Source organism: Mobula birostris, chromosome 10 (genome assembly GCF_030028105.1).
Source record: "Mobula birostris isolate sMobBir1 chromosome 10, sMobBir1.hap1, whole genome shotgun sequence".
NCBI lineage: Eukaryota > Metazoa > Chordata > Chondrichthyes > Myliobatiformes > Myliobatidae > Mobula > Mobula birostris.
The window spans coordinates 49,668,816-49,682,310 of record NC_092379.1 but is presented as its reverse complement, the minus strand read 5'-3'; the positions used below and the strand labels follow the sequence as shown (position 1 = coordinate 49,682,310).

The 13,495-nt window shown below is 46.4% G+C and overlaps 1 protein-coding gene across 4 annotated transcripts in view; it reads right to left on the bottom strand.

Annotated features, from left to right (window-relative positions):
• Positions 1–13,495, bottom strand: part of LOC140203988 (tubulin polyglutamylase TTLL6-like) — a 69,846-nt gene that overhangs the window by 31,994 nt on the left and 24,357 nt on the right. For all 4 annotated transcript variants that reach the window (XM_072270203.1, XM_072270204.1, XM_072270206.1 and 1 more), the window contains exons 6-7: positions 9,977–10,120; positions 902–987 (exon numbers count right to left, since the gene is read on the bottom strand). In XM_072270203.1, the coding sequence (XP_072126304.1) occupies positions 902–987; positions 9,977–10,120 (230 nt within the window). The remainder of the gene's footprint in view (positions 1–901; positions 988–9,976; positions 10,121–13,495) is intronic.

Sequence of the window (13,495 nt, the reverse complement as noted above, 5' to 3'; positions counted from 1 at the left end):
GTGGCAACAGAGTTAAGGGCTTCACTGAGCTGCTGCTGTGTGCTCCCCTTCCTTCTACAATGTGCCTGCTCGCTAAGGTTGTTGCATGAATGAAGCCAGCGGAGAAAATTACTGGTAGATACAAAGCAGCTTCTTTATTTGACAAAGCAAGGTAGAGAAGGCATTTTATGGAGACACTTCTGGTCAAAAGGTCTGGCCGGCCTGACGTGGGGCTCAATATTTTATGTGCCAAACGGCAAAGGGCAACTCCATACTTACAACGCATGGACAATGCTTTCTTTGAAACTACATTCGACCTTCACACCTCCTGATTCACAGCCACACCACACACATCCAAATGAATTTTAATCACCATTGTCAGCTGGGATTCATGGCTTTTAGGAACCCATTGTTCAGAGCTGGCCACATGTTCAGACTTGTTCACGTGTTGGCATGTGGTTAAAGCGTCCCTCTAGTGATCTGAAAGTCGCTAGTTCGAGCCTTGGCCGAGGCAGCGTGTTGTGTCCTTGAGCAAGGTACTTAACCACACATTGCTCTGCATTAACACCACTGCCAAGCTGTATGGGTCCTAATGCCCTTCCCTCGGACAACATCGGTGAGACAGAGGGGAGACATGCAGCATGGGCAACTGCTGGTCTTCCATACAACCTTGCCCAGACCTGCGCCCTGGAAAGCTTCCAAGGGGAACCTTTCATGGTCTCACAAGACTAACGGATGCCTACATATAAAGTTCAGATCTGCACTCCAAATAAAATCCACAACACACATTCAGATATGAAGACTGGTAGCCAAATTCAATTGCTAAATGTCTATGTCCTAACCCCAAAAATCACTCCAACACTGACCTTCTATAATGTGCCTGCTTGTGGTGAAAGGTGCACCCTGCTGCATATGGTCTCACCTTTTGCTGCCTTTCTTTTCATCTGGGACAACGTTCATCATACGCTTGTTGATGGCGTAATTGGTGAGGTGCTTGCGGACGTCATCCTGTGAGAGGCAGAAGATAAAGATGTTGGTTTCTCAGTCAGAGACATTGCCCTCAGTTATCGTGTCACACTAACGCCACCCCAACCAGAAGCTGCTCAAATGCTATTTTCCTCATTCCTCTCGGCTTCACTTTTCCTGCGGTGATGAAGAGCAGTCGGCAGGTGGCAAGAAGGTGAAACTGAACGAAGCCTTGCATCTTAAAGCAGTTTTTGCAGCCCCAAAACATCGCCAAGTCAAAGGATCGCTCATCTGAAGCGCAGTGCATAAGGATGGGTGCTGTCAGTCAGAGCAAGGATGCGAGGCTGAGGCTTTATAACTCAGACCAAACTTTGGAGTATTGTGAGCAGTTCTGAGCCCCTTATCTAAGAATTGGTGAGCTGGCATTGGAGAGGGTCTGCGGGAGGTTCACGAGAATGAAAGGGTTGTCATTTGAGGAGCATTGCTCCCTCTGGGCCTGTACTATCTGAAGTTTACAAGGATGATGGGGGATCTCAACAAAAACCATCAAATATTGAAAATCAACGTGGAGAGGATGTTTCCTGTAGTGGGAGGGGGGACGGCTGTCTCTAAGAGCAGAGGGCAAAGCCTCAGAATAGAAGAACTTCCCTTTAGGGCAGAGGTGAGGAATTTCTTTAGCCAGAGGATGGTGAATCTGTGGAATTTGTTGCCACGGACGGCTGTGGAGGACAAGTCATTGAGTGTATTTAAAGCAGAGGTTGATAGGTTCTTGTTTAGTCAGGGCATCAAAGGTTAACAGGAGAAGGCAGGAGAAAACAGTCGAGAGGGATAATAAATCAGCCATCCTGAGCACAATCCTCCCCACTTTCGAGGACATCTTCAAAAGGCAACATCCATTTTGAGGGAGCCTTGCCACCCAGGTAAAGCCTCTTTTCATTTCTACCGTCAGGGAGCAGACACACACTCAACAATTCAGGAACAAATTAGATTTCAGAATGAACAATGAACCCATGTACAGTACCTCAATAACATTTGTCTCTTGGTCTTGTTTTGCACAACTTATTTAATTTTTAAAATGTTTCTTTTTGTAATTTATAACTTTCATTATTACGTACTGCAATGTACTGCTGCCACATAACCTCAAATTTCATGGCAAATGACAATGATAGTAAACTTGATTCTGATTCCAATTCTGGTTATGAAATATGGGCTGAGTTTTTCTTTTCGGAGTAGTCCACGTCACAAGATTGTAAGTTGTAGGAGCAGGATTGGGCCATTTGACCCATCCAGTCTTGTCTGACATTTCGTCATGGCTGATCTATTTTCCTCTCAGCCCCAATCTCCGTATCCATTTATGCCCTGACTAATCAAGAACCTAACAAGCTCTGCCTTAAGTATACCCGACGACTTGGCCTTCGCAGCATGTGGTAACGAATTCTACAAATTAAAGAAATTCCTCCTCATCTCTGTTCTGAATCGACGTCCCTCTACTCTGAGGCTGTGTCCTCTGGTCTTGGCCTCCCCCACTATAGGAAACATCCTCTCCACATCCACTCTGTCAATGCTTTTCAACATTCGATAGGCTTTGATGAGATTTCACACCCTCCCTCAACACCTCATTCTTTTAAATTCCAGTCAGTTAAGGCCCAGAGCCATCAAATGCTCCTCATATAATAAGCCTTTCAATCCTGGAATCATTTTTGTCAACCTCCTTTCAACCCTCTCCAGTGTCACCATATCCTTTCTGGGGCCCAGAACAGCTCACAATACCCCAAGGGAGGGAGGCCTCGCCAGTGCCTTCTAAAGCCTCAAGGAGGAGAAACCCTGCAGATGCTGGAAATCTGAGCAACACACACACAATACTGGAGGAACTCAGCAGGCCAAGCAGCATCTATGGGAAAGAGCAAAAGGTTGACGTTTCAGACCAAGACCCTTCATCAGGACAGATGAGAAGTTAGAGGGGGGAGGGGGTGAAGTAAAGAACTGGGAAGTCAATTGGTGAAAGAGATAAAAGGCTGGAGAAGGGGGAATCTGATAGGAGAGGACAGAAGACTTTGGAAGAAAGGGAAGGGGAGGGAGCACCAGTAGGAGGTGATTGGCAGGTAAGGAGATGAGGTGAAAGAGAGAAACGGGAATGGGAATGGGAATGGGAATGGTAAAGTTGGGGGCAATTACCAGAGGTTAGAGAAATCAACATTCATGCCATTAGGTTGGAGGCTACCCAGACGGAATACAAGATGCTGCTCCTCCAACCTGAGTGTGGCCTCATCGTGGCAGTCGAGGACTAACATGTCAGAATGGGAATGGGAAGTAGACTTGAAATGGGTTTTTCTGACAGACGGAGCATAGGTGCTCTGCAAGGCGGTCTCCCAATCTGCGTCGGGTCTCACTGACATACAGGAGGTCACACCAAGAGCATCAGATACAGTAGATGAACCCCAACAGACTCACAGATGAAGTGTTGCCTCCTGAATGGCAGTGAGGGAAGAGGTGTAGTGTCAGGTGCAATGCTTGTTCCACCCGCTTGCCCTGCACCTCCTCTCTCACTTCCATTCAGGGCCCCAAATACTCCATAGATGCTCCTGGGCCTGCTGAGCTCTTCCAGCATTCTGTGAGTGTTCCATATAAAACATTATATCCTTGTTTTATGTTCTATTCCTCTCAAAATGAATGCTCACACCTTCCTTATCACTGACTTAACCAACAAATTAACCTTTATGGAATCCTGCTTGAAGACTCCCAAGTCCCTTTGCACCTCCGATCTTTGAGTTTTCTCTCCAGTCATACAATTGTCTATGCTTTTAAGTTTTCTACCGAAGTACACTTCCCAACACTGTTTTCCATATGCCACCTCTTTGCATATTCTCCTACACTGTCTAAATCCTCCTGCACCTCTCTGCTTCCTTGATACTACCTGCCCCTCCCACCGATCTTCGGATCATTCGCTAATTTAGCCTCGAAGCCATCAACTCCATCATCGAAATCCTTGATATATAATGTAAAAAGAAGTGGTTCCAACATAACATCCCAACTTCTGTACTCAATACCTTGACTTATGAAAGCCAGTGTGCCAAAAGCTCTCTTTACGACCCTACCTACCTGTGATTTCTTTTTCAAGAAGTTACGGATCCCTCTGTTTGAACGCATTTCTCAGTCCTAACGTTCACGGCGTTAATTTCTCTGTACTACCATAAAATCATATGTCACAAGAGCAGAATTAGGCCATTTGGCTCATCGTCAGCTCCGCCATTCAATCATGGCTGATTCTTTTCCTCCCCTCCTCAACCCCACCACCCAGCCTTCTCCCCATAACTTTGGTGCCACAGTCATTGAAGAACTAATCAATTTCTGCCTTAAATACACCCAACGACCTGTCCTCTACAGCTGCCTGTGGTAACAAATTCCACAAATTCATCACCCTTTGACTGAAGAACTTTCTCTGCATCTCTGTTTTAAGCGGATGCCCTTCTACCTTGAGGTTCTGCCCTCTTGTCCTAGACTCCCCCACCATGGGAAACATTCTTTCCACGTCTACTCTGCCTAGGACTTTCAATATTCGAAAGGTTTCAATCAGATCCCCTCTCATCCTTCTCAATTCCAGCGAGTACAGGCCCAGATACATCAGATGTTCCTCATATGATAACCCTTTCATTCCCAGACTCATCCTTGTGTACCTCCTCTCAACCCTCTCCAATGCCAGCACATCTTTTCTTAGATAAGGAGCCCAAAACAGTTCACAGTGCTTAAGGTGAGGCCTCAGCAGTGCCTTATAAAGCCTCAGCATCCTGTCCCTGCTCTTGTGTTCTAGACCTCTTGAAATGAATGCTAACATTGCATTTGCCTTCCTCACCACTGACTCAACCTGCAAGTTACCCTTTAGGGTGTTCTGTACAAGGACTCCCAAATCCCTTTGCATCACAAATTTTAGAATTTTTCTTCCCATTTAGAAAATAATCTGAACATTTATCTCTACTACCAAAATGCATTAACTATGCATTTTCCAACATTGTATTTCATTTGCCACTTTCTTGCCCATTCTCCTAATCTATCTGTCCTTCTGCATCCCACCTGCTTCTTCCACACTACCTGCCCCTCCACCAATCTCCGTATCATCTGCAAACTTGCCATCTATTTCACCATCTAAGACATTTATATACAGCATAAAAAGAAGTGGTCCAACACCAACCCCTGTGGAACACCACTACTCACTGGCAGCCATCCAGAAGGGGATCCTTTTATTCCCACTTGCTGCCTCTGACTAATTAGCCAATGCTCTAACCATGTTAATAACTTCCCAGTAATACCATGGGCTCCTAACTTGGTAAGCAACCTCATGTGTGGCACCTCCTGAAAGCCCAAATATACAACGTCCACTGCGTCCCCTTTATCTATCCTACTTGTAATCTCCTCAAAGAATTCCAACAGGTTCGTCAGACAGTATTTTCCCTTAAGAAAACCGTGTTGACTTTGTCCTATCTTGTCCTGTGTCACCAAGTACTCTATAGCCTCATCCTTAACAATCATCTCCCACATCTTCCCAACCACTGAGGTCAGGCTGACTGGTCTATAATTTCCTTTCTGCTGCCTCCCTCCTTTCTTAAAGAGTGAAGTGACATTTGGAATTTTCATGCCAGCGTCCAATGATTTTTGAAAGATCATTACAAATGCCTCAACACTCTCTACCACTACCTCTTTCAAAACCCCAGTTTGCAGTTCATCTGGTCCAGGTGAAAAAAGTACCTTTTGGTCTTTCAGCTTTTTGAGCACCTTCAACCTTGTAATAGAAACTGCACTCACTTCTCTTCCCTCACACTCTTCAAATCTGGCACACTGCTAGTGTCTTCCACAGTGAGGACTGGTGCAAAATACTCATTTAGTTCATTTGCCACCTCTTGTCCCCTGTTATTATTTCTCTGGGCTCAGTTTCTAGCGGTCCTATATCCACTCTCATTTCTCTTTTTTTTTTATATACTTGAAAATGCTTTTTCTATCAACTTTGATATTATTTGCTAGCTTGCTTTCATATTTCATCTTTTCCCTCCTAATGATTCTTTTAGTTGCTCTCTCTAGGGTTATAAAAGCTTCCCAACCTTCTATCTTCCCACTAGTTTTTGCTCTGTTGTATACCCTCTCTTTTGCTTTTACATTAGTTTTGACTTCCCTTGTCAGCTACGGTTGTAGCATTTTGCCATCCGAGTATTTCTTTGTTTTTGGAATACATTTATCCTGCACCTTCCCCATTTTTTCCCCAGAAACTTGTGCCATTGCTGCTCTGCTGTCTTCCCTGCCAGCATCTCCTCCCAATTTACTTTGGCCAATTCCTCTCTCATACCTTTACTTTACTTTCCTTTCAAATTTCCTTTTCTCCACTGAAATATCGCTACATCAGACTCTACTTTCTCCCTATCTGAATCATATTGTGTTCACTGACTCCTAAGGGTTCCTTTACCTTCAGCTTCCTAATCGCCTCCAGTTCATTACATAACACCCAATCCAGTGTAGGTGATCCCCCAGCAGGCTCAATGACAAACTGCTCTAAAAAGCCATCTCTTAGGCATTCAACAAACTCACTCTCTTGAAATCCATTACCAACCTAATTTTCCCAATCGAGCTGCATGATAAAATCTCCCATGACTACCATAACGTTACCCTTTTGAAACACCTTTTTCCTTTTCCTGTCGTAATCTGTGCTCCATGTCTCAGCTACTGTTGGAAGGACTGTATATAACTGCCACTACCCTTGCAGTTTCTTATCTGAACTCACAAGGATTCAACATCTTCTGATTCTATGCCACACCCTTCTGCTGATTTGATGCTATTCTTTACCAGCAGAGCTACACCACCCCCTCTGCCTACCTTCCTATCCCTCCGATACAACACGTAACCTCATGTGAATATGATTTTGATATCAACATTTAAGAGAAGTTTGGATGGGAGGGGTATGGAGAGCTATGGTCCGGGTTCAGGTTGATGGGATTTGGCAGATTAAATGGTTTGGCACCAACTAGACGGGCCAAAAAGCCGGTTTCTGTGTTGTACTTTTCTATGACTCTATTGCTTTTTCTTGAAATCAAGGCAGGTTAACTCCGGGCAAGATGCAGGGCCAATAACCCTGGCTAGATATATCCTTGAGTGTTATATCACACAACCTCCCATTTTCAATCTGTTTTACGATGGAATCATCAATTTTCCTCAATATTTAGGAGGATTACCAGGATGCTGCCTGGATTGGATTATGAGGATAGAAACACAGAAAACCCACAGCACAACACAGGCCTTCAGCCCACAAAGCTGTGCCAAACATGTCCTTACCTTAGAATTACCTAGGCTTATCCATAGCCCTCTATTTTTCCAAGCTCCATGTATCCATCCAGGAGTCTCTTAAAACAGTGGTCCCCAACCACCAGGCCGCGGAAAGGTACCAGGCCGCAAAGCATGTGCTACTGGGCCGCGAGGAAATGATATGATTTGGCGATATGAAACGATATGAATCAGCTGCACCTTTCCTCATTCCCTGCCACACACTGTCGAACTTGAACACCGCCAACCCCCCCTTCCCACCCCACCGTTGGCCGGTCCGCAAGAATATTGTCAATCTTAAACCGGTCCGCGGGGCAAAAAAGGTGGGGACCCCTGTCATTTCTGCCTCCACCACCACCGCCGGCAGCCCATTCCACTCACTCACCACTCTCCGAGTAAATAAATTACTCCTGACATCTCCCCTGTACCTACTTCCAAGCACATTAAAGCTATGCCCTCTCGTGCTAGCCATTTCAGCCCTGGGAAAAAGCCTCTGACTATCCACACAATCAATAAGGTCACCTCTCATTCTCCGTCGCTCCAAGGAGAAAAGGCCGAGTTCACCTATGGCATGCTCCCCAACATCCTTGTAGATCTCCTCTGCACCCTTTCTATAGTTTCGACATCCTTCCTGTAGTGAGGCGATCAGAACTGAGCACAGTACTCCAAGTGGGTTCTGACCAGGGTCTTATATAGCTGTAATATTACCTCTCGGCTCCTAAGCTCAATTCCACGATTGATGAAGGCCGATACACCGTCTGCCTTCTTAACCACAGAGTCAACCTGCGCAGCTGCTTTGAGCGTCCTATGGCTTTGGACCCCAAGATCCCTCTGATTCTCCACACTGCCAAGAGTCTAACCATTAGCTATATTCTGCCATCATATTTGACCTACCAAAATGAACCACTTCACACTTATCTGGGTTGAACTCCATCTGCCACTTCTCAGCCCAGTTTTGATGTTTTGATGTACATGTGACAAACTTATCTTATAAAATCTTCAAAGTTCAAATTTCAAAGTAAATTGATTATCGAAGTACGACTATATCACCATATACTAGCCTGAGATTCATTTTCGTGCAGGCGTTCACAGCACCCACTGGCGTCCCACAGGAATCAGTGTTGGGAGTGGGGAGTAACTGCTTCTTTCTGTATTGTCTATGAAGACAGAATTGTTGGTTTTGTGGCCGACTGTCAGATGATATGAAGATAGGTGGAGGGGCTGGTAGTGTTGAAGAAGCAGGGAGCCTGCAGAAGGACTTGGACAGATAAGGAGAATACGCAAAGTGGCAGACGCAGAACCGAGTATAACAGTTACAGTGTCGGGAAGTTTATGGTCATACACTTTGGCAGAAGGAACAAAAGGGTAGGCTATTTTCTAAGCAGGTGGAAAATCCAAAAATCTGAGTTGCAAGGGATGAGAGAGCCTTCATGCAGGATTCCCTAAAGGTTAATTTGCAGGTTGAGTCTGTGGTGATGATGGTAAATACATGTTAGCATTCATCTCGGGAGGACTAGAATATAAAAACAAGGAGTTAATGTTGAGGCTTTATAAAGCACTGGTGAGGCCTCACTTGGAGTTTCGTGAGTCCTTATCTAAGAAAGGATGAGCGGACATTGGAGAGGGTTCAGAGGCGGTTCACCAGAATGACTACAGGAGGAGCGCTTGATGGTTCTGGGCCTGTACGCATGAGAATTTAGAAGACTGAGAGGCGATCTCATTGAAACCTATTGAATATTGAAAGGCATAGGCAGATTGGATGTGAAGAGGATGTTTCCTATGGTGGGGGATTCCAGCACCAGAGGGCACAGCCTTAGAATAGAAGGACGTTCATTTAGAATGGAGATGAAGAGAATTTCTTTATCCAGAGGGTTGTGAATCTGTGGAATTAACTGTGCAGATGGAGGGCTGTGGAGGCCAGGTCATTGGGTATACTGAAGGCAGAGGTGACAGATTGTTCATTACTCAGGGTGTGAAAGGTTACCAGGAGAAGGCAGGAGATTGGGGTTGAGAGGGAAAGTGGATCAGCTATGATGAAATGGTGACAGACTCGATGAGCTGAACGGCCCATTCTGCTCCTATCTCATATGGTCTTATACAATAGAACTGACGAAAAACAACACACAGACACGGCCAAATAACCTGTACAAAAGAAGACAAACTGCACAAGTACATAAAGACAGACAGAAGCATTGAGGACATGAGTTGTAGAGCCCTTGAAAGTTAGTCCATAGGTTGTGGAACCAGCTCAGTGTTGAACTGAGTGAAGTTATCCACACTGGTTCAGGAGCCTGATGGTTGTAGGGTGATAACAGTTCCAGAAACTTACGGTGACAGATCTACGGCTCTTGTGCCTTCTTCTTGATGAGAAGAGAGCATGGTCTGAATGGTGGGTGTCCCTGATGATAGTTACTGCTTTCTTATGGCAGCGCTCATTGTAGACGTGCTCAATGGTGAGAAGGGCTTTTCCTGACCTTGTCTTGTAAGATTTGCAAACTAGACTCGTTAGGAGATGCTTCTGTAACCACACCAACCTCCCACTCCCCGCCCCCCCAGACAGAGTAGTCAGCTATTGGCTAGGGTTGGGAACGTAACAGCAAGATCCCACCCACCCGAGTCCATTACTTCCATACAACAGTGAGTTAGGCAAGAATTAACCTCTTATAAAAGTAGGATCGTACTTTCAGAGAATTAACTGTATGTCTTAAAGATAAGTCAATGTGTCACTTACTAAATTCTTTTCGGTCGGTTCGGAATACTTTTTAGTGGCAAAGCAGACCAGGCCCTCATTGTAGAGGTATATCCGCAGAGGGTCACAGGAAGTAACCAAGATGTAGAGCCTGAGGTTAAACTTGAAACCATCCAAAGTGAAGGGCTGCACAAGTAGAGGGAGAGTTAACACACTGTGAGGTTCAAAGGTTTCACTTATTATCAAAGTATGTATGCAGTGAACAACTCTGAGATTCATCTTCTCCAGATAGCCACGGAACAAAGGAAAAAACATGGAGGTCGTTGAAAGAGAAACATCAAACCCATGCACCCCCCCCCGTAGAAAATACAGCAACACAATCATCAACCCCCCCAAATCCCCCTTCCCCTGCACAAAACACAGAACATCAACCCCCAAATCCCCCCACCCTCTGCCCACTCAAATAAAAAAACAGGAAAGAATGGGGAAAAACCCAGAATATAAAATCCATCAGACTGAAAAAGACCAGAGTACAAGAACCCAGTAGTCCGGTCCGTGAACACAGAACCTCGGTAACATCCTTTGACATTGTCAAAAGAGAAAGAGACACTGTAGAGGCCTACCCTCTGGCCACCTGAGCCGCCACACAGCGATAGGCTGCCACAGGCTCCTTCCCTGGTGGCAGAGGGATCCCATCAGTGATCAGAACGCAGGCATCCGGTGCTGAACCCTCGGTCGCCATCTGCATTGGCAACTAATTTTTGAAATGTGTGTCTGCATTCCAGATGAAGGGTCTTGGGCTGAAACGTCGACTCTTTTTTCCTCTGCATTGGTGCTGCCTGACCTGCTAACTTCCCCCACCATTTTGGATATGTTATTCTGGATTTTCAGCACCTGCAGAAACTCTTGTGTTTATCTGCATCTGGTCCTTTCCTTCGGACTTACCCCTACTCCAGCCCTCGACGCAGAAATCCTCAAAATTCCCTCTGATCAATCCCACTCCAATGCATAATCAGTTTAGCATGTGAAGTTGGCTCGACAATTACAAAAGGGATTTGCTAATGGAAATTCCTGCCCACCCTATCCCTCAAGTCCTTATTCCATTCGTGAATTATGCCCCCCACTATCCCACTCAACCCACACAACTTCAAATCCCCCGATTTCCTTCTTACCCAAATTTCCACCATTCCCACCAGCCTATCATTCACAGTGACTGAATGCTGTGCATACCCGGTCCAAACACAAAATTACCACCAGGGCAGTAATAAAATTTCCATTATCTTGGTTGAGTAACGGGGTGGGATAGGTCTCCACCAAAGGAGATGTAAGGTCTGCAGGTCACCCTTGGGCAAGGTGCATCACCTGCTTAGCTCCTGGATCAGGTTCACGTGAAGCCGTGGAAGCAGGGGGTGGATGGTCGTATGAGCAGCCGGTGCAGTTCACAAGTCCTGGTTATGCGACCACTGGTGCCAGGCAGACAATCTCTGAAGAGTATTGATAATGGCTGGGGGTCACCCACCCCTACCCAGAACAGGGCGATGGCACACCACTTCTGTGGAAAAATTGGCCAAGAACAACCATGGTCGTGGAAGGACTGCAATGTTCTGACAAGAACTGTCCTTTGTTATTCAAATAACAAGCCATGGGTAACAAAGGACATTGAGGACATCCTGAACGCTAAAAAGAGGGTATTTAGAGATGGATATAGGGAGGAGCTGAGGGTAATACAGAGGGACCTGAAAGCTAGGATCAGGGAGGCTAAAGACAGGTATAGGAGGAAGCTCCAGCAGAACAACATGAGAGAGGTCTGGAGTGGGATGAGGACCATCACTGGGTTCCGGCAAACTAGCAATAGAGGAGCTGAAGGCAGTGTGGACAGGGCCAATGAACTTAACCTGTTCTTTAACAGATTTGACATTGTGGCCCCTGCCCATCCCCTACGAGTCACTTGTTGTCGGCCCCCAACCAACACATATTCCACTCTCCCCTCCTACCCCTCCTCACAGCCCCCCACCCTGCTCTCATGACGATACCCCTTCCCCACACGAAACCACCACGGTGGGCTTCACAGCTGAACAGGTGAGAAGACAGCTGAAACGTCTCAACCCAAGCAAGGCTGCAGGACCGGATGGTGTCAGTACCAGGGTGCTCAAAGCCTGTGCCCCTCAGCTATGTGGAGTACTTCGCCATGTCTTCAACCTGAGCCTGAGGCTCCAGAGGGTTCCCTCGTCCCTGTGCTGAAGACGCCGTGCCCTAGTGGCCTCAATGTTTATAGATCGGTGGCATTGACCTCCCACATCATGAAGACCCTGGAGAAACTTGTTCTGGAGCTGCTCCGGCCTATGGTCAGGCCACACTTAGATCCCCTCCAGTTCGCCTACCAGCCCCGACTAGGAGTTGAGGATGCCATCGTCTACCTGCTGAACCGTGTCTACGCCTACCTGGACAAGCCAGCAAGCACTGTGAGGGTCATGCTTTTTGACTTCTCCAGTGCGTTCAACACCATCCGCCCTACTCTGCTGGGGGAGAAGCTGACAGCAATGCAGGTGGATGTTTTCCTGGTGTCATGGATTCTTGACTACCTGACTGGCAGACCACAGTACATGTGCTTGCAACACTGTGTGTCCGACACAGTGATCAGCAGCACTGGGCCTCCACAGAGGACTGTCTTGTCTCCCTTTCTCTTCACCATTTACACCTTGGACTTCAACTAATGCACAGAGTCTTGTCATCTTCAGAAGTTTTCTGATGACTCTGCCATAGTTGGATGCATCAGCAAGGGAGATGAGGCTGAGTACAGGGCTACAGTAGGAAACTGTGTCACATGGTGTGACCAGAATTATCTGCAGCTTAATGTGAAAAAGACTAAGGAGTTGGTGGTAGACCTGAGGAGAGCTAAGGTACTGGTGACCCCTGTTTCCATCCAGGGAGTCAGGGTGGACATGGTGGAGGATTACAAACACCTGGGGATACGAATTGACAATAAACCGGACTGGTCAAAGAACACTGAGGCTGTCTACAGGAAGGGTCAGAGCCGTCTCTATTTCCTGAGGAGATTGAGGTCCTTTAACATCTGTCGGACGATGCTGAGGATGTTCTACGAGTCTGTGGTGGTCAGTGCGATCATGTTTGCTGTTGTGTGCTGGGGCAGCAGGCTGAGGATAGCAGACACCAACAGAATCAACAAACTCATTCGTAAGGCCAGTGATGTTGTGGGGATGGAACTGGACTCTCTGACGGTGGTGTCTGAAAAGAGGATGCTGTCCAAGTTGCATCCCATCTTGGACAATGTCTCCCATCCACTACATACTGTACTGGTTGGGCACAGGAGTACATTCAGCCAGAGACTCATTCCTCCGAGATGCAACACAGAGCGTCATAAGAAGTCATTCCTGCCTGTGGCCATCAAACTTTACAACTCCTCCCTTGGAGGGTCAGACACCCTGAGCCAATAGGCTGGTTCTGGACTTATTTACTGGCATAATTTAGATATTACTATTTAATTATTTATGGTGCAACTGTAACGAAAACCAATTTCCCCCGGGATCAATAAAGTATGAC